This window comes from Sciurus carolinensis, unplaced genomic scaffold, assembly GCF_902686445.1.
Source record: "Sciurus carolinensis unplaced genomic scaffold, mSciCar1.2, whole genome shotgun sequence".
Classification (NCBI taxonomy): Eukaryota; Metazoa; Chordata; class Mammalia; order Rodentia; family Sciuridae; genus Sciurus; species Sciurus carolinensis.
The window spans coordinates 14,997-36,976 of record NW_025920642.1 but is presented as its reverse complement, the minus strand read 5'-3'; the positions used below and the strand labels follow the sequence as shown (position 1 = coordinate 36,976).

At 49.4% G+C, this 21,980-nt stretch overlaps 1 protein-coding gene and 1 pseudogene across 1 annotated transcript; both read left to right on the top strand.

Moving 5' to 3' along the window:
- Positions 1 to 4,095: 4,095 nt before the first annotated feature.
- LOC124975867 (neuronal vesicle trafficking-associated protein 2-like) lies at positions 4,096 to 17,176 on the top strand (annotated as a pseudogene).
- Positions 12,140 to 13,368, top strand: LOC124975868 (ribosome production factor 2 homolog). Its single transcript, XM_047538359.1, has one exon. The coding sequence runs from the start codon at positions 12,140 to 12,142 to the stop codon at positions 13,058 to 13,060; it is 921 nt and encodes a 306-aa protein (XP_047394315.1). The 3' UTR covers positions 13,061 to 13,368.
- Positions 17,177 to 21,980: the final 4,804 nt, after the last annotated feature.

Here is a 21,980-nt window from a genome sequence, read left to right as displayed (position 1 = left end):
AGGAGACACTGCGGACCAAGTCTGTGGTGGTGGTGGGCACCATTTTCCACCATGCAGGAACTACAGGAAGACATGTATGCATTTTTCTGGCTGGGGAGTCCCTCCTGGTTTGCTAGTGTGCCATCCCCTGGAATCTGGAGAAGATGATTTCTGATTTTCCAAACCAATTTTTGCTGACCTGACCTTTTTTTCTTCTTTTTTTCCTTCTTTTAGTCAGCTCTTCTGCCAAGAAAGGAGATTGAGGGAATGAAAGTAGCTTAATGAAACAAGCAATCTGAGCAGCAGTGTCTGCATCTCCATGGAGACAGGAACACCGGTCATGTCAGACCTGAGGACTGGCTGGGGTGTGGAGAGGCACTTGCAGAATCTGTGTTGTTGGCCCTCTGGGCAGAGGACACACCTGGCCCTTCTCTGGTGCCTGCCTGTCAGGATTGTTGGAAGTGAATGGATGTCACCCTTCACAGCTCACTCGTGTGCTCTCTGTGCCAGTTCCAGGCCAAGAGCTGGGCAGGAGGTCACTGGGGCAGAGGTCCTTCTCTTGGGAAGCTCACACCCTGGGAGGACAGGCTGGCATATCAGGAAGCCATGATATCTGGAGACATGTGAGCATGGTGAGGACTGACAGCCATGGGTGCCCAGAAACTGCACCCACCAGGGACAGGCCTGGGCTGGCTGGTGTGTGCATGTTGGGGGGTCCTCTGTGGGGAAATACAGGGGCCAGTGGGAGAGGGCCTAGTGCTTTCAGGATCAAGGACTCTGTGTGTGTGTGTGTGTGTGTGTGTGTGTGCGTGTGTGTGTGTGTGCGTGTGTGTGTGTGTGCATGTGCATGCATGCACAGAAATATCTTCAGTGGTTCTTGGGGATGATCTCCCATGGATATAGAAAGACAGCTGTATTTGGCACCCAAGGGTGGTGAATTCCTTGTCCTCCTTTCTTTAGATGCCAGACAAAAGATTTTGGATGGCGTCCTAGGCACCAGTGCCAGGTGACTGCATCCAAGCCTCTTGGGTGTGTGTGGAGTATGCTGACCTCAGGTGTCAGGCAGATCAAGGGCCTCTGAATACAGAGGCACAGGGCTCAAGTCCCTGCATCTGGTCCATTTCCTTAGGTGGCCCAGTCAATTCACAGACCCTTTGTGCCAAGAGATAGGAAATCAGGGAAAGGTGTTCAGCTTCCTGTGAGATGTTCAGAAGGATAATTTGGGAAGATCCATGGCCAGCAGGGAGAACAGATTAGGCAGGGAGACAGGAGTGGACATGGGGATGCTTTAAAGCATCCTACCCTCAGGCCCTGTGGGAAGCTCAGAGAGGGAGGAAAGACCCTGTCCTGGAGGGACTCAGCCAGCTGGACGGACAGGTTGTAAGTGGCAGTGGCACAGTGTAACACCCAGTGGTCCTGGTGCCAAGAAAATCACTGAGCCCAACCCAGCCCTGGTGGAGCACAGTTGTAACCCGAGCAGCCGTGGGAAGTCTTCGTCACCATGGCAGCACCACACTGCCAGCTCTCCTTCAGCATTATTCACCTTGGATGCACCCCTGACCCTTTGTGATAGATTAGCATAATCTATTTAGGGACATTATACAGATGGTGACGTTGAGGGCAGTCTTGGTTCTCGGGGGCCCAGATGTGTATGTGAGGGTGTCCTGTGTAACCACAGAAAGTTGGAGGGACCCTGAGGGTGTAAAATGGTATGGAGCAGAAAAAAAGTCAAGATTTACACTGACCCACATTTGGACGGGAAGGAGAGACAGGTGTGGATGGTGGATTGAGGATGCTGAGATTTCAGCAGGTGTCAGCTTGGATTTCTAATACTGTCATCACAATAATGCTACAATACATTTTAATTTATTTAATTTTTTCACATTGAGAATTGAACCCAGGAGCACTGAACTACATCCCAGACCTTTTCACTTTTTATTTTGAGACAAGGTCTCTTTAAGGTGCTACGGTTGGCCTTCCATTTGTGAGCCTCCTCTCTCAGCATCCTGAGTGCACCACCACATCTGATTCGTTTTACTTATGTATTTTTTCAGAGCTGGTGATCAAACCCAGGGCTTCATAATCAATGCTAGGCTCTACCACTGAGCTACACTTCCATCCCCAGTACACTTTTAATAAAAATGAATTCTATTGTGCTGGTAGGTTTTTAGGCAGGCTGACATTTGGTTGGGAAGCTGGACTTCTGAGTTAGACCCAAGTGAAAATCACCACTCTGCCACTCATACATGATAGTTCCTCTTGCCTACCTCTTGCAAAACATCTCTAAAATGGGCACATTGATAGTGTCCATGTCACAGAGTTGCAAGGACATGGGGTCTTGTATGCATACCTTCTGCATGTGCTATCGTTGTTCCTATGGGAGGGGCAGGTATAATGGACCAGTCCTAGATTCTCCACACCCTGTTCAGTCTTTCCATGGCCAGTGTGAGGAAGTCACCATTTCAACCCATTTTGGAGAGAGGTAAGCTGAGGACTCCCAAGGCAGGCAGCTTGCCCAGCTTCACACTATTAAGTGACCACCCATGACTTCCGTATAGACAATTGGCTTCAAAGTCCCTGCTCCATCCACCACTTGGTACTAGGGAAAGAGCTGAGAAAGCCAGGGTGTCACTTGAGGGGAAGTAACAGAGGCTGCAATCCCCTCATCCTTTCCACTCAAGCCCCGTTTGAAGGATCTCTGGACTGAGCCATGAACACAGCTGGGGGCAGACCCGTCCTATCTCTGGAAGTTCCTGTTGCCATGTTCAGAAGATGAACTGTTTTCATCTTCCTGAAAAATATAATTTCCCTGTTGTGAAAGGTCCTATTGCTTGAGGTTTGCTGGGTTCTCACTCTTCATTAGATGGGGCTGCCCATGAGTCATTGTGTGCTCTGGGCTGCGCTCAACCCGAATGTTGACCAAGTTCATGCTTTTCTGCATCGTGTGGGCCTTGATCAGTGTCCTGGCTGGCCGGGCAGCTGGAGCATTTTTTAGCTCCTGGGTTTCCACATATGCAGTGATGTACCCTCCCTGAATGAATTTCTCATGTGTATTGTGCATAACATCTGGCTTCATTGCAAGCACAGGCCACCACAGGACAGAAGCATTTATCCAAAGGCCATATGACGCCGAGGTTAGGATGGAGGCCTTCAGCACCAAGTGCCAGAGTCCAATCTGACTCAATCCCATGGGTGAGATTCTTTTACCCCCATTTATTAGGTGAGGCAACAAAGGTTCAGAGAGAAACATCTTGCCCAAGGACACTCAGCTCATGAGAGGCAGAAGCAAGACTGGAACCCTGATGGGGTGCATCTAGAGCTACTGCCCAAATCCACAGAAAAGGGGGGGGTCCAGCTCTCCAAGGCTGCAGAGAGAGGCCTTTTACTTTCCAGGGGTGTATGGCGGCATACAGGGAGATCATTTTGGGGGCAACAAGTAATTCCCGAGCGTCAGACAAGGCAGACCTCAGGTGGCCTCCTGTGACCTGGTTGGGCTTGTCACTTCTCCTTCTCAGCTGTGGAACAGTTAGGATGGGATCTGAAGCTCTGGTGGAAGGTGGGGCTTTGTGCCAGAAATGAGGAAGGGCGTGCAAGGTCTGTGGTTGTGCACCCGCGGCTCTGTTCCACTGTGCAGGGCACAAGCTGGGGTTAGGATGGAGAGAAGAGATGAGCCCTGCCCACCGGCATGTACAACAGGGCACATGCCTGTGACAGGCACTCGGTGCTAACTGGTGGAGGGAAATGCAGGGGAAAGCCTTTTGAGGAAGCAGCATGCAGCTGTTGGGCTTTGAAGCATGGGTAGGAGTTCATTAAAGGGAGGAGGGCTGAGAAGGTACACGAAGGCAATACATGTGCAGCATACAGCAGGCACTCCTGAACATATCACTCAGTGAGCCATGTGTCCTTGAGAAACTGAGGCAACCTCTCTGGGCCTTAGTTTCCTCATCCCCAAAATGAAGCCCTAGCAGCACCTTCAGCAGGCTGTGGTGAGGCCCGTCGGCAGATCCGTGCACAGGACAGAGGACCGAGTCCCGCACGTAGCCAGTGGGGAGGGAGTGGAATTGCCAGGAGTTGTTCCCTGCTGCTGCCCACACTGCCTCCTGGGGGCCAAGAGAAATGGGGCTGGTCGTGGCGCACCTGGAGGTGTCTCAGAGGCAGTGGGCACACATGGGGGTGCTGGAGAGTGCCGAGGGCTTTGGGGAGGATTTGGGGAAGTCTGACCTGGGAGGCAGGTATCTGCTGCACTGGGAACAGCATTCCCAGAAAGGGAACAGCAGCCATGAAAGTGTGGGTGCCTGGGGCAGGAAGAGGAGGGCCAAGGCCATGGGCCAACTGTGGTTAGGTCCTAGAGGGCCTGTGTACCTGCTGTCATCGTGTGGGTGAAGGGCTTATTCATCCAGAAGGCAGAATGACCACATTGCTGTTAGAAAGACCAGAGTGGACTGGAAGCCATGGCTGGAGGCCAGGGACAGAGGGGGCTGTAGTGTCCAGGGGTGCAGCCATGGTCTTGGGCAGGGAGCAGGAGGATGCCAGTGAGCAGGACTCAGTCAGTTGTTCTAGAGGCAGAAGCATTGGTCACTAGCTGGAGAGAAGTGGAGGTAGGCAAGGCTGCAGGAGGCCAGCCCAGGTGGTGCAGCTTTCTGCCTGCTCACAGGGAGCCCCAGGTATGGGCACAAGGAGTGTCAGGGCCCTCGGGCTCGTCTGGACTTCACTCTCACTAAATGTGGACCTTTGAAGTCACTCCATATCTCGGAACCGTGGCTTTCCCATCAGCAAAATAGATGTAACTATGGTACTTCCTGTGTTTGTGCTGCTGGTGACACTGGTGACAGCAACCCAGGAAGGCAGCTCCTACTCTTCTCCCTCCTGCTAGGCCACCTCCCTGACCACCGTTCTTCTTCCATGGAGCTGTGGCTTGTGGACTTCAGTCTCGGAACATCTCTGCTGGCATCGCCAACTCCAGAGTCCACTGCAAGATCTTCCTCTAGGCTCTCTCTCACCCCAAAACTTGAAGAGGAATCCCGGGCTGCCTGGTGCAGTGTGTCAACCTGAGTTCTGCTTCTTTCCAGGTGAAGGGCCTTTGAGTGCGTGTATGGTTGCTGGTGGACGGGACTGAAAGATGGGATAGAAGGCACAGTGTGCTTTCAACCAGGTTGCACTTGCATCTGCCTGTGTCCCACCCCCTCTGTGTGTGTGTGTGTGTGTGTGTGTGTGTGTGTGTGTGGTATTACTGCAATTTGACACTGCAGTTCAGGATCTTCTGTGCCCAGCACAGAGAAGGAGGGCACTTGCTGGCACTTAAGGCTCAGGCCTTCCCAGCAGGAGGGTCTCAGGGACACGGTGGTGAGGATGAGCCTGAGCCAGTTGGGCTCCAGGGAAGGGGTGGGGCAGGGGTGGGGCAGGGGCAGGCTGGCAGGGAGGCTGAGGAGACCTTCTCGCTGGCCCTCCAACAGAGGCACCAGGAGGAGAACCAGGCAGGCCAGAGACACTCAGGCGTGGGCTGGGACTGAGAAGGGCAGTGAGCCAGGGATTGACCGACATGAGACTAGAGGGTGCAGCAGGGACCAGGCAAAGTGGGGCTGTGCTGAAAGCCCTGGGACCAGCTGGCTCACCAGCAGGATGAGGCTGGATGGGCCTGCAAAATTTCCAATGGCTGGCCCCTGTCCCCTGCTGCACCTCCTGTCACAGCCATTCTGCTCCTCCCAGGTCCTATGGAACCCTGTACTCCTCTCCTGTGAGGGTCTTTGGGATGCCCTAGAATGTCCCATCCCAGGTCACCTCTGCCTGGCTCTGCTGCTTGGACTGCCCTCTCCTCCACACCCTCTGTTCCAGGTCCCATTCTGTTCTTGTTTTCTCATGATTTGGTTACTTGTGCATCCAATGCCTACTCTGCCTGGTGCAGCTCCTTGGGGCAGTGACCGTGGGCAGTGCCTGGCTCACCTTGGACCCTGTAATTCACCCATTCTGCATGAGTGAAGAGCCAGTGAGTGGGAAGATGGGGAACAGAGAGGAGGCATCAAGTAGCCAGGATAACGTCTGATGGACCAGTCACCTCTAGCGTTGGAAAGCTAACGAGCTATTTATTGCTGGTCCCAGGTTGTTAAATTCAGGAGGTGAGACTAAGGGCTTTAGAATGTCCCCAAGGAATGAGGTTTTATAAACCCAGTTAATAAATATTGATGTGGAGCCAGGCTTTCATGTGCAGAGGTCTCTGTGGGGAAACAGGCTTCTCTCAAGACCCTGAAGCCCCACCCTCCCCACAGGAGCTTTGCTGCAGGGATCAGGCACCAGTGGCTCTGAATTCCACAAATCTGCCATAAAGGCTGAGGCTGGCTTAGGGCAGCCAGCTCTGTAGGATGCGCCAGCACCATGGCCCGCAGGAAATCCAGCCAGGAGTCAGCCAAGATTCCAGCCTCTCCCCCACTTGGAAAACCAAGGAAGACTGTTCTCAGGAATTCAGACCCAGCTCTAGCGTCCATCTTACTCCTCTCACTGGTCTCCTTGAGCCACTGACTCCACTCTGTGGCCCAAGTCTGGCCTCAGCACTTGGGACCTGCATTGGTCACAGTGCCACCCCATGTGCTGCAACTGCCTGTGTCCATCTGTCTACCTCTCCCTCACCTGAAGACTGTGAGGTCTTGAGGGGTAGTGAGACCTGATTCACTGCCACTGCCCAGTCTCCCAAGTCTCTTCAGGAATGACAGACCTAAGTCGCAGGAGTTACCAAACCTCAGAACAGGGAGGCAGACTCTAGCTAGAGCCACCCTGGGCATCCTCCACCTGGTGCTATGGAATGTGTGGCCCAACCTGATGTGGGATGGTCTTGGTTGGGCAGAATCCCAGGAACTGTGTGGGCTGTGTCCTGGCACCTGCTTAGCACTCACACCGATGGTGCCGGTTGGTAATCAGGGCCAGCTGTTCTCCATCTACACAGCACTCCTCCACCTGCACTAGGGAGGGACCTGGGGCTTCAAAACATCCTGAGGCCTGAACTCCTCCCCCAAGAGTTTCTGATGTCATTGGTCTGGGTGGGACCAGAGAACCTGCATTGTCTCCAATGCTGCCTGGGTGATGCTAACAATGTGTGACCAGCCAGCACTACACAGAGGAGAGGCACTTCCCTGGCTGCCCCACACAGTCATCACCTGGAGACTTCACAGCAATGCCCATGGCCCTGAGCTGTGAAACTAGACTCCTTGCAGTTTCAGCTACCCAGGCGTCAGCTTTGAAAGGACCTCAGCTGCCTCTGGTGCAGTGGGGGCTGAAACCACCACCCTGGAAGGTCCGGTCCCTCCCTGCCTCACGTCTCTTTTTTCCAGCAACATTTGGTGAAGGCCTCTCTGCTTACATTTCAAGCTCTGGTGACACTTCTGTGAATCAGACCCTGCTCCTCCTGGGTGGAGGTTGTGAACACAGGGACCATCGGGAGGGGCCCCTTCACCCACCTGCTGTGGCCATGGGAGTGCCCAGCCCTGCCTGGGGCCACCTGCTTACGTTTGGGCCTCTGGTCCAGTGCCCGAGTTGGCTGATAGGTCCAGGGCTCTGCAAGTGGTCACTGGGGTGGGAGGTGTTCCCGGGACTCCTGGTCCCTCCTCAGGCTGCTGGAGGTGGCAGGTGGGTGCTGTGCTTCTGTACTCCCTCTCTGCCTGCAGGGGGTCTGAGTCCCATGCCACAGACATGGCTGTGCCTATGCCTACTGCTGTTGTTGGGAGCAGCACCCTGGGCTGGGCACAGGCAGCATGCTCCATGAGGTCAAGGGCTGTTAGCACATTTTTAAGCCCTTAACAGGTGGCTCTGTGGCCATCACTGAGGAAGATGGCTCCCCACTCCTGGGCAGAGCTGTGGGTGCCAGGATGCTGCCAGGCCATGAACATATATTTTTAAAAACATTGAGGTTGAAGTCACAAAAATGAAATCAATCATGTTACAGTGAACAATTGGGTGGCATTTAGAACATTCATAATGTTGCACAAACATTGCCTCTATCTGGATCCTGAACATTTCATCATGACCAAAAGGAAACCCCGGGCCCATCAGCCACTGCTCCTCTGCCCCCACAGCCCCTGGAGGCCACCGATCTGCTTTTGTCCCCATAGATTCTGGATAATTCATACAAATGGAGTCACATACGACCTGACGCTCTGCATCTGATTTCTTTCATTTAGCATATGGTTTTGAGGTATCTCTGCATTTGTAATGTACTTTGTTCTCTTTTGTGACTGAATAATGTTCCATTGTGTAGATACAGAGTCATCCCTCAAGAGTCATGGTCACTGGATCCGGGAACCACTGTAAATGCCCAAATCCTCAGATGCTCAGCTCCCTTATATAAAATGTATAGTATTTGCATGGTACCTATCTACATCCTTCTTTGTACTTTAACTCTCTAGATTCCTCATAATCCCTAGCACAAAGTAAATGCTGTGTAAATAATTGTTACATTATATCATTTAGGAAATAGCAACAAGAAAAATATCTATACATTTTCTGAAAGAATTTACTTTTTCCAGTTATTTTGATCCCCATAGTTGATGACATTCATGGATGTGGAATCCGTGGATACGGAGGTTGATGTGCCACAATCTGACAATCAACTCATCAGTTGATGGGCATTGGGACTGTTTCTGCCTTTTGGTCTTTGGAAAATCTGGGCATTTTTAGCTTCTTTACAAACATCTACTGACCAGTGTTCCTAGGTCCTCAGCATCGGTGTGCAAGGTAGGGGTCCTTGGTGACACCCTTTCCTGTACTGTTCCAGTGCCATATTTGGGAGGTCTGAAGGTGGATGAGTGACATGGGGACATCTGATGTGCCAGATTCAGCCTCCATGAACTGTTCCATTCAGCTCCACATGGCTCTGGTCTGGTCTTGTCTCCACTTGAACTCACTCTACACTGTCTCCACCCCAGTACCTGGCTGGAGCTGATTCCTGTCCAACACTTCAGCAGAGGAACTGGGGAGTGGAGGGGTGGGAAGCACACTGCTCCAACTGTACTTTAAAACTGAACAGCACACCTCTCTGTCTGAAACCTACACACACGTGCATGGGGAATTCTCTTCCAGTCTCCACCCAGAGGATTCTGACTGACTCCCTCCTTCCTCCCTGTTCCCCTCTGCCTCTCCCATCTGGCCTTAAAGTTGCCAAAAAGCAGCTCTGCTTGCTTGGAGCCTCATGGCCTCCTGTCCTCTCCCATCCACAAACAAGCTTTGGGGTGGGGAGAGATAGGAGCAAGGTTCCCGAAGCTGCTTTCATTTTTCTTCTAAATCAAGAGGACCCTTTCTCCAGAAGAGGAGTTCTGTAACATTTCTAGAGTAACAGACTCAAAGACTTAAAAATAATACACACGAATATTCCACCCAGAATACCAGAAGCCCTAATATCTACCTTGCACAGGGGCTGCGGTGAGGCCAGTGTAAACCTGGAGCTGCCTCTGAAATTATTCACCTACTCCCTCCTGATAAATCCTGATGGTGTTCCTCAAGCTTGCTGGTAGATAGTGGCTAGGAGCAAGGCTGGAAGTGATGGAAGTTGTAAGAAGTGCTGGATTCTGGATGATCCCAGAAGGTTGGAAGTACAGTGTGGGAAAGAGGCAAAGAGCACATCAGGATTGAGGCCTGATGACTGCAGAGTGGGTTGGAACTGCTTGCCAGTGGGTAAGACTTTAGTGGAGCAGGTGTGGGCTGGGAGGAGTGCCTTGGGGGTGGTTTAGGCACTAGGTGTCCACACAGAGGCCAGAGAGGCATTGGATGTCTGAGATGGAATTCAGCAGTGATGGAGTGGTCACAGCAGAGGTTGGAGGCTCTGGAAAGGAGTGCCTGCTGATCAATAGCCTCTTGCCACTCAGCCCACAGGAAAGTTAGTTGGTGTGGGTTCAAGGAAGAGCCTTAAGAGGGTTTTGCATAAGAGGAAACTGAGGCCTGAGTGCACACTGTGAATCAGTGACAAAGCCCAGGCAGAGCAGTGTGCTAGGTCCCTTCCCTCACTTCTAGCATGCCACCTGCCTGCTGCACACGTGTGGGCTAGAGCTGGCACGATCTGTGGGTGACCCTCAGTCTTGTCTTCCTGCAGGTCACAATCCTCGTCAGCCTGGCCCTAGTGTTCCTTGCCTACATCGTGTTCCTGGTGGTTTACAAAGCCTTCGACTGTGACCACAACTGCCCAGAGGGATTTGTCTTCAAGTTAAAGGACTCCAGTGGGTAGGTGGTCCCCGGTCACTGTCAGCTACAGTTGGGGGTTGACCACTGTCTTCAATTCATTGGTGCCCAAATTCTGAGTCTGACAACCACTCTGCAGACTGTTTGAAACCCAGTGTGTGTCCAGCAAGGAATTTCTGGGTTTCCTGAGGCTGCAGCCTCAAGCAGAGGGTTGGGTTCCTCTCCCAATGGGCCCTATCCAGGGTCAGGAGGTGTCCAGCCGTGAGCAGAGCTCGCCAGCACTGGCCCTTACTTTTTCCTCTTGGCACAGTCTTCCTGGTAGGTGGGCAGGGTTCTTACCTCACAGTGCCCCACAGAGCTGTGAAAATGGGCACTTCTAAGGTTTCCCGCCTGGTCTCATGGTGGGCCCCTCCCCTGGCCACTGCTCCAGCTGCAAACCTTCCTTCAAAGAACTGAGCCACCTGTGTAACCTGAAAGAACCTTCCTACCCCTGTGAACCTCAGTTTCTCACCTGAAACATGGGCTGTTGATGCCCATAAAGTGGGGCTGGTAATGCCCCACAGATCTTTGGGAGGTTTTAAGGATAGGATTCAGTTGGATCAGCTGGAGAAAGGCCTTCCAGATTCTGGGTTCTTGACACCTTAGTTACAGTAGAAACAGAATCTGATTTATAATGTTTATAATCACCATTTACTAGATGTTCATTGCATCTCAGGCTCTTGGCTGCACATTTTCATAAGCATTCTATCAGGCCACACAATTCTGAAAAATAGGTTTGAGCATCCCCATCTCAAACCTCACCCCACAGGTGAGGAAAGAGGTGAAGTCTTCCACGCTTCCACGAGGAGGGCTCCCCAAAGTTGGGGTGGTGATCAATCACATTCCAACATGAACAGGTCCTTGGGTTCTGCCCTATGACTTCCCCAGACCACCCTCCTCATGGCTAAAGGCCAGGACCTAAGAGTTGGGAATAGCTGGAGCTGGAGACACCTGTGTGAACTACGGTAGATGCACAGGGTGGAGTTCCATGGCACTGTGAGGACAGATGAGAATGGCCCAGTTCAGCAGGTAGAACAGCGTCTAGCTAAAGGAAAAAAGAGACCATCCTCCCTTGTGTGAGGAAAGGGAAGTGAAAGCTGCAGCTTACTTTTTAAGAAAGAAAGTCCCAGAAGGATAAATTAAAACACAGCCACATCAATGTTTATAGCAGCTTAATTCACAATAGTTGGATTGTGGAACCAAACAAGATGCTCTTCAATTGACAAATGGATAAAGAAATGTGTATATATACACACAATGGAAAAGTATTCAGCCATAAAGAATAATAATATTATGGCATTTGCAGATAAATGGATGGAATTGGAGAATATCATGCTAAGTGAAATAAGCCAATCTCGAAAAACCAAAGGCTGAATTTTTTCTCTGATAAGTGGATGATGATAAATAGTGGGGGTGTGGGGTGAGAGAAGAATGGAGGGACTTCAGATTACATAGAGGGAAATGAGAGGAAGGAGCAGGGGGTATGAAAAATGGTGGAATGAGACAGACATCATGACCCTATGTACATGTATGATTATGCAAATGGTATGAATCTATATTGTGCACAACCATAGAAACAAAAAGATGTACCCCACTTGTGTGCAATGAATCAAAATGCAGTCTGCAAAAATAAAAAAAAAGAATTAAAAACCTTTTAGAATTACCTCCCAAATTATTCAATTAAATTGAGACCTATAATTTAAAAAATTACTAAAAACGGTTACTCAGGGACAGAGAGGAAACAGAGTGGAGGGACAGGGACAGGAGTCAGGCTTCTCTGGTGTGTTTGCTTAGACATTTGTCCACGAGACTTTAAGTGACTGATGTATTTGAAAATTTTTTTAAATAAGAAGAAAGAAAACCCTGACAATTAGAAACAAGCTAAACCAAGAACCTGGCCCTAAATTAAGTTGAGAACATAAACTTAGAAAGAAAATAAATACTTGAGTTTGGGGATGCGGTAGCCATGGATGCCTTGGATCAAGTTATAAAACCCAAAACAAAAAGGGCCAAGAGATTCCTTGAGAAGAGAGAACCGAAGCTCAGTGAAAATATTAAAAATGCCATGCTGATTAAAGGGGGAAATGCAAATACAACAGTGACACAAGTACTTAAAGATGTGTACGCACTGAAAAAACTGTATGGCATTCTATATAAAAAGAAAAATATTACAAGACCATTTGAGGATCAGACATCACTGGAATTCTTTTCAAAGAAGTCAGATTGTTCTTTATTCATGTTTGGCTCCCATAACAAGAAGCGGCCAAATAATCTAGTAATAGGTCGCATGTATGATTACCATGTGCTGGATAAGATTGAATTAGGTATTGAGAAGTTTGTGTCTCTCAAAGATATTAAGAATAGTAAATGTCCCGAGGGAACAAAACCCATGTTAATATTTGCTGGTGATGCTTTTGATGCAACTGAAGACTATAGAAGACTAAAAAGTCTTCTTATTGACTTTTTCAGAGGCCCCACAGTATCAAATATTCGCCTGGCTGGATTAGAGTATGTTCTGCATTTCACTGCACTGAATGGAAAGATTTACTTTCGAAGCTATAAGTTGCTGTTGAAGAAATCTGGTTGCAGAACACCACGGATTGAATTGGAAGAGATGGGACCTTCATTGGATCTGGTTGTGAGGAGGACACACCTGGCATCAGATGACCTTTATAAATTATCTATGAAAATGCCAAAAGCCCTCAAGCCAAAGAAGAAGAAAAATATCTCCCATGATACTTTTGGTACAACTTATGGAAGGATTCATATGCAGAAACAAGACCTAAGCAAACTACAAACTAGGAAAATGAAGGGGTTGAAAAAGCGACCTGCAGAAAGGATAACTGAAGATCAGGAGAAAAAATCAAAGAAAATGAAAAGAAATTAGTGGAACTTAGCCAGCCCCTGCAGTTTTATTCTGGTCTCTTAAAGGAGTTGTCAAGCTTCAGTTCATTCAGTTTCTTACAAGATTTTATCATAGGGCTGGGGATGCAGCTCAGTGGTAGAGTACTTGCCTAGCATGCGGGAGGTTCAATTCCTAGCACCATACACACACACAAAAGATTTTATCATATATTTTTATAACATGATAACTTACTATATATTATTATGAACAGTAATATAAAGTAAACCTTTTACTTGTAGTGTTAAATTCTGGTGTTCTGTTTTCTCTCTGACATGATATCCCCAGCCTCCCAAAACCTCTCTCTTAATGGGTGAATGAGGGAGAAGGGATCTCCACCAAAAAATGGTGTTTTTTACAAGTTTCTAGGTTGGGTATTAGATAAAGGGAGAAAGCCTTGGAAAGCAGAAAGGAATCAAAGGAGCCATACATATACATTCTCAGTATGAGATACCTGGACAGTCAACCCTCATCTCCATGAATTTTATTTTTTACTTTTCTGTAATTTTTGTCAGAAATTCACTTAAAATTTTAAAATATAGATCTTTGAGAGGGATGTCCATTACCTGATCATTGACACATTACAATGTAATTAATTATTTAACATGATTGTGGGACTGGGAGTGTAGCTCAGTTGTAGGGCACTTGTGTAATATGTGCAAGGCCCTAAGTTTGATTCCCAGCACCCCAAAATTAACGTTTTGACTTAAAACAAGTAGAGGACTGAGGATGTAGCTTAGTGATAGGGTGCTTATAGCATGTATGAAGTGCTGTGTTTAATTCCCATACAGAAAAAAAAGAAAAAAACCAGAAATGTTAACTTTAGAATGCTACTAGAGATGGAAGTGATAGTCACTCTGCGTGTGTGTGTGTGTGTGTGTGTGTGTGTCTGTATTGGGAATTGAATGCAAACATGCTTTACCACTGAGCTATATCCCCGGCCTTTTTTAATGTTTTATATTGAGACAGCGTCTTGCTCAGTTGCTGAGGCTGGATTTGAGCGTTAGATACTCCTGGCTCAGCCTCCCAAGTCACTGGGATTACAGGCACATGCCACTTAATAGTCGTAATTTCTTGAGCTAAATACAGGAAATTCTCTTGATATATGACAATGCTTAGTCTGGTATGTAGTCCTGCTTCTCAGCGTAGCCTGACAATTGCCTAACCCAAAAAGATATACACTGCTATTATGTGGAATTCCACCCCTCTTCTCTGAGATAAAGGAAGTTGGGGTTTTTGTTGTTGTTTTTTGGGTGGTGCTGGGGATTGAACCTAGGGCTTTGTGCTTGCAAGGCAAGCACTCTACTGACTGAGCTATTTTCCCAGCCCCAAAGTAAGTTTTGATATGGGTAGAAATAAGAAAGGCAAGAATAGGTGAGTTTTAAGGCACAGGCACTTTAGGAAACCAGGTAACCCTCAATAGCTAAAGGTTGCTTGAGGGGCCTGGGTATTTATAGACAAAGTAGAGGTAAGTGGGAGCCTAACTGCTTGTTTTTTTTGTTTGTTTGTTTGTTCATTTGGTTTTTTTGTGTGGTGCTGGGGATCCACTGAGCTATCTCCCCAGCCCCTAACTGCTTGTTTTGAAAGTTTCTTGAAGATCATCGCTCTGCCTAGACAAATGGGAAGATGCATTCTATGTCCTCCTACTAGCATTGCATGCTTGTTATTCCAAAATGGGGAATTTAAGCTTCTTTGAGTCCTTTGCAAACAAGCTCCTTTATACAAGTACAAGCCAGTTATATTGTTAAAAAAAAAAAAAGCACGAACATACATAAACTAATTGGTTACATGATAGACAATTATTTTTGTTTTCAATTTCTTGTCAGTTTCTCCATGCCTGTGTGTGCATGTGCTTTGTGAACCTGCTTAGTTACTAGTCAGCAGTGCACACACTAGGCAGAGGCTGAAGTTTCATTTTTACCTTCTGTGTGCATTCCCTTCTCTTGTGAACCCATTCTTCGCCTATACCTTTCTCTATCCCTTTCCAGATGATGAGTGCTCTGTCCCCCCCAAAAATGAGGGTGCTGATATTGCTTATACTCATTGATTGATCATGCATTTAGCCAAACACTACACAAGCTTATATCTAACGCACGCATTTGCATTTTGTCAAAGGAAAAGGGACTAAAATGATTGATTTGCTGCTGTTTGCAAGTAGATGAACAATAGCTGGGAAGAAGGGCATCAGGAATAGGATGCATAGTCCTTTTCCAACTTCTGACCCCTGATTGATTAGGCAATTCCAGTCAATAGTGATTAAGGAGGTAAACAATGGGCCTCACCAGCTGTATAAGGAACCCTGCCATGCCTTGACCCCTTTGCATCAGCAAGACCTACCATACCACTTACTGTATAGTAACTTCAATTTCAATCCACAGATGACTGGTTTTCTATAATAGGACATTGTCTTAAAGGTGTTTATAACTGAGTGTGGTGGTACATACCTGTAATCCCAGTGATTTGGGAGGCTGAGGCAGGAGGATCACAAGTTCAAAGACAGTCTTAGCAACTTAGTGAGACCCTGTCTTAAAATTTAAAATTAAAAAATCTAAAAGGACTGAGAATGTAGCTCAGTGGTAAAGTGCCCCTGGGTTCAGTTCAACTTTCAGCAACTCAATGAGATCCTGTCTTGAAATTTAAAAAGGGAGGGGAACTGGCAAAGTAGCTCAATTATAAAATGCCCTTGGGTTCAGTCCCCAGTACCTAAATAAATGTTTTCATCAGTAATCTTACCTCATTTGAGATTGGTAATACATCCCTCCATTTACTGTGTAAATTGTGGGGAAAGACTGGGGATTGAACCCAGGGACTTGCCCTTACTATGCAAAAGTGCTCTATAGCTGAGCTACATCCCCAGTCCCCTCCCTTTTAAAATTTGTACTGTGAGGCAACATCTCACTAAGTTGCCAAGGCTGACCTTGAACTTGTTATTCTGCTTCAACCCTCCCTACAGCTGGGACTGTAGATATACCTTCCATGTAATTTTTATTTCTATTGACAAGAGTTTCTAATATATATTAGAATGTATCCCCTACTAGAAGTATTATATAATACTACTGAAAAAAAAAAAAAGAAAATAAATACTTCAAGTGACTGAGGCATACAGCATGCTGATGTCCACCCTCAGCAGAAGGTAGAGATGCCCATGACTTCAGAGGGGTTGTGACATGACAGGCCCACCATAAGATGAAAATGACACAAGCAAAATTGGCATGGACTCACCAGCACAGAAAGGCTTACCTGAGCCTGCATCAGGAGTCACCTCCCACCGAGCCTGTTTTACAAGGTGTCTGCTGTCTCGGGTAATTGATTGAATATCACATTGAAAGGAGAGGCACTGTCACCTGGTGTACCATTGCATGGTCAGAAAATGACAACCCTTCTAAGCTGGGGACTCTATGGGCCCAGAGAGCCATGGAGCCAAGTCCAAGTTCATTCAGTGGTCTGACTCTGAGGAGGAAGACTGGTATTACTTTGCGACTGTTCTTCATATGTTAAAAGATAATGCAAATGCACAATTATATTAATATTGTTAGGAACAAAGACTTCAAAAATAAGAGAAAAGAGATACAAATGTTAAATGGAGAACATAGAATAAGCATCCATGGTCTGTGGGCAGCAGCCCAGGGCAACCCCTGGGGCCAGCAGAGGGGAGCTGGGGTCAGTGGTGCCTGCACAGCCCCACCGTCCACAAGCAAGGGAGGCTGGCCTTGGGTGGGTCAGCCCCAGGTTCATTTCCTCTGGCTCCTTCCAAGCAATGGTGATGGTGATGGACAGGGGAGGGGCAGGATTGGCTGGGGGTGTTGCCCTCTGTGCACTGAGCCGGGCTCCTGTGGGATGCTGTGTGGTGGGGAAGGTGGGCTGGCCGTGCTGCTGTGCACCCCTGATGGTGTCTCCTTCTTCCCCAACACAAGCGTTGCAACCCAGCTTCCCTGGATGCCTACTACTCATCCCAGGACCCTAAATCCAGGAGCTGCTTCTACATGGTCATCAACCACTACAGCATGGCCAAGCAGAACACTGCCCAGGCCATCAGGCCCTGGCTGTCAGTCACCACCGGTCATTCACAAGCCCAAGTCGCCCAAGACCCAGGGCCATTAAGGGCCCACCCGAGCCAGAGTGGGGATGGGGATGGACAGGGGGCCCCCAGGCTCAGCCAAGCTTGAGTGGGCAGACAGCACTGTACTCCTGGGATATGGGGTGGGGGATGGGGGGTGGGGCAGCACTCTCCAAAAATGTGGTGCACTGGAGTTGTCTGAACTGATGTTCCTTTGTCCCTTGGTATAGTTGATTCAGCCCCAAGTCAGGCTCACGTACAAAGGCATGTTTCCTATTGATTGTTCCCATGTAAGATATTCTCAAAGCCACTGCTTCTTCTTTGTTAGGAACAGTTAAAAAACAGAAAAGGAGAGAAACAGAAAAGGAACAGAGAGCATGGGAAGGCTCCACTTGGGAGGCGGTGAGGTGAGAAGCCGAGTCCCTGGGCATCTCAGAAGAGCCTCAGCCCCAGTGCAGGCTCAGCTGAGTGAGTGATGGACAGGAGCTGCCTGGTTGCCCCTGTTCTGTCACTGGGGCAGGAGCATGGAAAGCTAGGAGTGGCCTGGGTGGAATGAAGGATCGGGTTTGGCATTTTGAAGCCCAGGATGCACACAGTCCAGAGTGAAGCACACTGACCTCTGGTTCATTTGCAAGATGGGCATGAACTGGGGGTGGGCACTGGTGCCAGGGTAGGCAGCCTCCTGGGGCTCTGAGAGCTGGCCCTGTGGCTCTGTGACTTGCAGTGGCAGGCACTGAAACGTGGACAGATTTGTCTTTGCCTTTTTCTGGCTTTTCTAGATCTACTCCTGGGTGCTCACGTGTCTGTGAGCTGGCAGGGCAGAGAGGAAGAGGAGGAAGGAGTGGCTGCAGGAAGAAGGCCTAACCAGCATGAGGGGCTCAGTCTTGTGGTACAGTGTGGAAATATCCAGACCTGTATGGTGACTAGGGGCCGCGAATGGCAGTCAGGAAAAGACTAAGATGGGGTGCAACAAAGCCTGGCCGTTTCTACAATGAGCTGACAATGGGGACTTCCATTTGCTACTTGGTTGTGTTAAAAGACCACATTTGTCCAAAGCCTGCAACCGAGTTCTAGAAGCTCCTGATGAAGGGTCACGTCTGGCATCACCCTGGCCTCCTGCTCCCAGGCCCTCACATGCTTCAGGGAGGCCCGTCCCAGGCCTGTGTTGGCTCCGTGGTCAGCAGGCCTGGGACCGGCAGGGAGAATTGGTTATGTGAGATGTGTCACTCTTCCCCATTAGTCTCTGACAGGCCAGTCAAAGGGTATTTTTTGTGGCTTGCTGTGTTGTTGAAATCATTATATAGAACAGCCGGGTAATAAGGCTACTATTGCTCAAACTGCCCTGCCAAACACTTTCATCTGTTCTTCCTCCTCCCCATCCTCTCATCACCAGAGTCACCTGTAAATTCATTTCTCATCTGAAGCAGAATAACAAATTGTCCCTAGCAAAACCACTGAGCGCTTTATAATTTTGTGGTGTATTTTTGTCAGTACATAGCAGAGGCTTAAGTATTTTTTGGTGTAATTCTCGAAATTTTCTGACAGGAAAAAAATAAAGATAGATCCTAACCCAGGTGTTTTGCCACCAGTGTCCTAACAGCTCCACCAGCCACGTGACCATGGGTCTCTACATTTGGCCTGGACTGTCCCTCACAGCTTCGTCTACCTTCTTCTTAGTGAGACTGATGGCAATGCTGGGCAGGGTCCCCAAGTCACGGGCCAGCCCCGGTGGCTGGAATGGGGCCTGACCTGACCTGAGGTCCTAAGTGAGGACTGGAAGATGCACCTGGACACCTGCAGCTCAGAGTTCATTCCACAAGCCCCTGCTGGTCAGCTTCTGGGACTGGGCTCCCAGCCTCTGGCCCTTGCAATGTGGATTCCTCCATTCCTGAGGTTGGAGGCCCTGTAACCAAAATGCCTCCCCCAGGCCCCACCTCCTGACACTCTGCCTTGGGTGGTTTTTCTGGCACCTGGCTTTCGGGACAGACCATGCTGTACAGTCACCACTCTGAAGTCTGCAGCCAGCCTTGGATGTGAATATGTGGCCTAGGAAGGGTCTGCCGGTGGCTTCAACATAACACACCTGGTGGCTCCCCACAGCTTGAGGAGGAACAGGATGGGCCCCGGGGAAGGGGGTGGAGACCTTCCTCTAATCAGCTTGTTTAGACTTGTGTGACCTTGGAGGGAGGGGATATTGACCCTGCTAGGCATATGAAGAGGTTGTGGCTCAGAGGGACAAGGAGCCTGCCCTCAGGCCTCCCTAGAGGAACTGGGATTTAAACCCAGGTTTGTGTAACCCTTTTGCCCCCAGAACTGCTTCTGTTCTGTAAAGGACCCTGAGCAACACTGCGAGGTTACAGCTGATCCCTAGGAAGTCAGGTTCAGCTGCCATCAAGCAGCACACTTGTCCTCAGTTGGGACTTGGGCTCCATGGTCAATGCCAAGAGCAGCATGTGCCTAGAAACCCCTGCTCTGTGCCAAGTGTCAGTGCTGTGTGCCACTTAATTCCTATAACCCTCCTGCCAGTCCCTGGGGGTGGGTGCCCTGCCCCAGTACCACATCCATCAGCCTCATCTCAAGATGGAGACACAGAGGCAGAGTAGAGACAGCTTGCCCAAGGCCGCATGAGCTACGATCCTAACCAAGGTGTTTTGCCACCAGTGTCCTAACAGTGTCCTAACAGCTCCGCCAGTCGTGTGACCACGGGTGTCTGCATCTCGCCCTTTAGTTTGCAATCATGCCATGTGTTTCCTCTATCTTAGATGGCAGGCCACTTGAGGTGGAGCTTGGTGGATGGTGGGTAGAGTTAGAAGTGGAGGCCCTGAGCTGATTGCTGTGCTGGGGATGGTGGCCTGATGCCCAATGGGTGGGGAGAGGAGGGATTCTGCCCTTCCCATGGTGCAGGCTGTTGGGCACAGGGTATCAGACAGTTCTTCCTTGTGCCCTCAGCCTGCCTTCAGGGACCAGTGCTGGCGTGGCCTGGAGGCCTCAGAGCTGGCCTTCCACTCCAGTGGCCAGCTGATCCACATGGCCAGCACATCAACACCCAGTGCATTTTTCAATTACACAGAGTCAACTGAAAACTTAATGAACACATGTTCAAACATCCTGTTATAGATTTGTCACTCCATTGCCTCAAGAAGCAAACCAAAGCTATCTTTTCTGTGTAATGAGTCAGCCGTGGGTGTGCAATAGGAAATAATGGTGCTGGAGGGTCAGCCGTGATGGCAGCTGTTCTCTCTGAGGACTGACCCTGAAGGGGTGCTGTTCCCAGTGGAGTTAGGAGTTTCCCATCAGAGGAGGCCTCAGTTCCACCATGGACATCCCTGGAGTGGCAGATTCCTTGCAAGGGCCTAACCAAGGAGGTTTGGTCAGGAGCAAGCTCCTGAGTTTGGAGGGTGGGTCTCACAGAGCCCTTCTGGGTGTTGGGGGCTCCAGGGGGAGCCAGGCAATGATCACATTAAGAACACCCCCTCTGCAGCTTTTGTACACTTAAAAATCTGTTTATCCATTATGGGAACCTTCTTGAGAGGCTGCCAGGTAAGATGGGATCAAGGTTGGGTAGCAGAGCTGAAGGGGAGAGGGCCTGATTGTTCCAGAAGTTCTGGAACCAGAGGGGAAGCCAGTGTGGGTGTTCACCAGGAGTTCTTGGAAAAACTGGCCTCACCACTGGTCCTGCAGGATGGGTGACTGGGATAGCTCAGGGAGGCATGCTGCCCAGGGCCACCCTCCCAGGCAATAGAGGTGTCTTCAAGGAACAGAGCCTCTCCCTGTGCCAGCGCTGGATGTGGAGAGCACAGCTGTGCACACAAGGTTGCCCTGCCACCACTAGCCCAGGGGTCACTGACCAGGCTCGGAGAGAAGAGCTGGAGGTGAATGAACAGGTAGTGGCCAGGTGTTGGAGGAGCAGTGCTGGCTCCTGGGCAAGCCCAGCCATTGGTCAGGTCAGGAGATACCAAGGGAGGCTACATTTTTTCCCTTGATCATATTCCCAAGAAGCACACAGCACCATCTCCTTAAAAACCAGCGCTCTGAGCAGTGCAGAGAAAGGGGCTGGTTTCCATGGTAACCTCAGTGCACCTTCCCACAGATCCTGCTCTGTCTGGCACAGTGAGTCTTCCTCTGACGCCTTCCTTTTTTTTTTTTTTTTTTTTTTTTTTTTTGCAGTACTGGGGATCGAACTCAGGGCCTTGTGCTTGTGAGGCAAGCACTCTACCAGCTGAGCTATCTTTCCAGTCACTCACTGATGGCTTCCTTTGGTCAGAAGCGACTTGTCTCTGAGAACACAGACCCAGCATCCAGGATGCCAAAGTCACCTCCGACATGGCCACCCTGTCTCTGGACATCTCTCCCTGCTCTGTCCAGATATCTTTTCTTGCTCTGCCTTTGGCTTCCTCCATCTCCTTAGGAGGGAATGTTACCAAGAGGACATGCAGGGACTTGGTGAATCTGCATATCAATTTAAGATCCTGCCCAGTGACTGCATGTGGGGTGGGCATATGGAGGAAGGGGAGGAGAGCCAGCCCTGTTTCTGGCCTTGGCCAGTTCCCCTGTCCTTCTATGCTTCTGCTTCCTCATCTTTAAAACCGGGTGCTATGTTTTCCTGTTTTGCTTTGGAGAATTCCATGAAATAATGTTTGAAGATTTACCTGTAGTTGACCCTCAACAAACAGTAGCCACTGTGGCAAGCCTCATCCAGCCTGAGGAATCATTTGTGAACTGAAATTACTTAACGCTCCACCCTCCGATAGGGTTGCCTGGGTTAAAAGGAGGCAGGGCCTGTTCTGCCCAGTGTGAAGTTGCTGCCCTCTCATCTGCATTCCAGAAACTTGCAGGCCCCACCAGCCT

Bases quoted from the DNA above. Each gene is read 5' to 3' on its own strand.
- LOC124975868 (XM_047538359.1), top strand. From the start codon at position 12,140: ATGGATGCCTTGGATCAAGTTATAAAACCCAAAACAAAAAGGGCCAAG.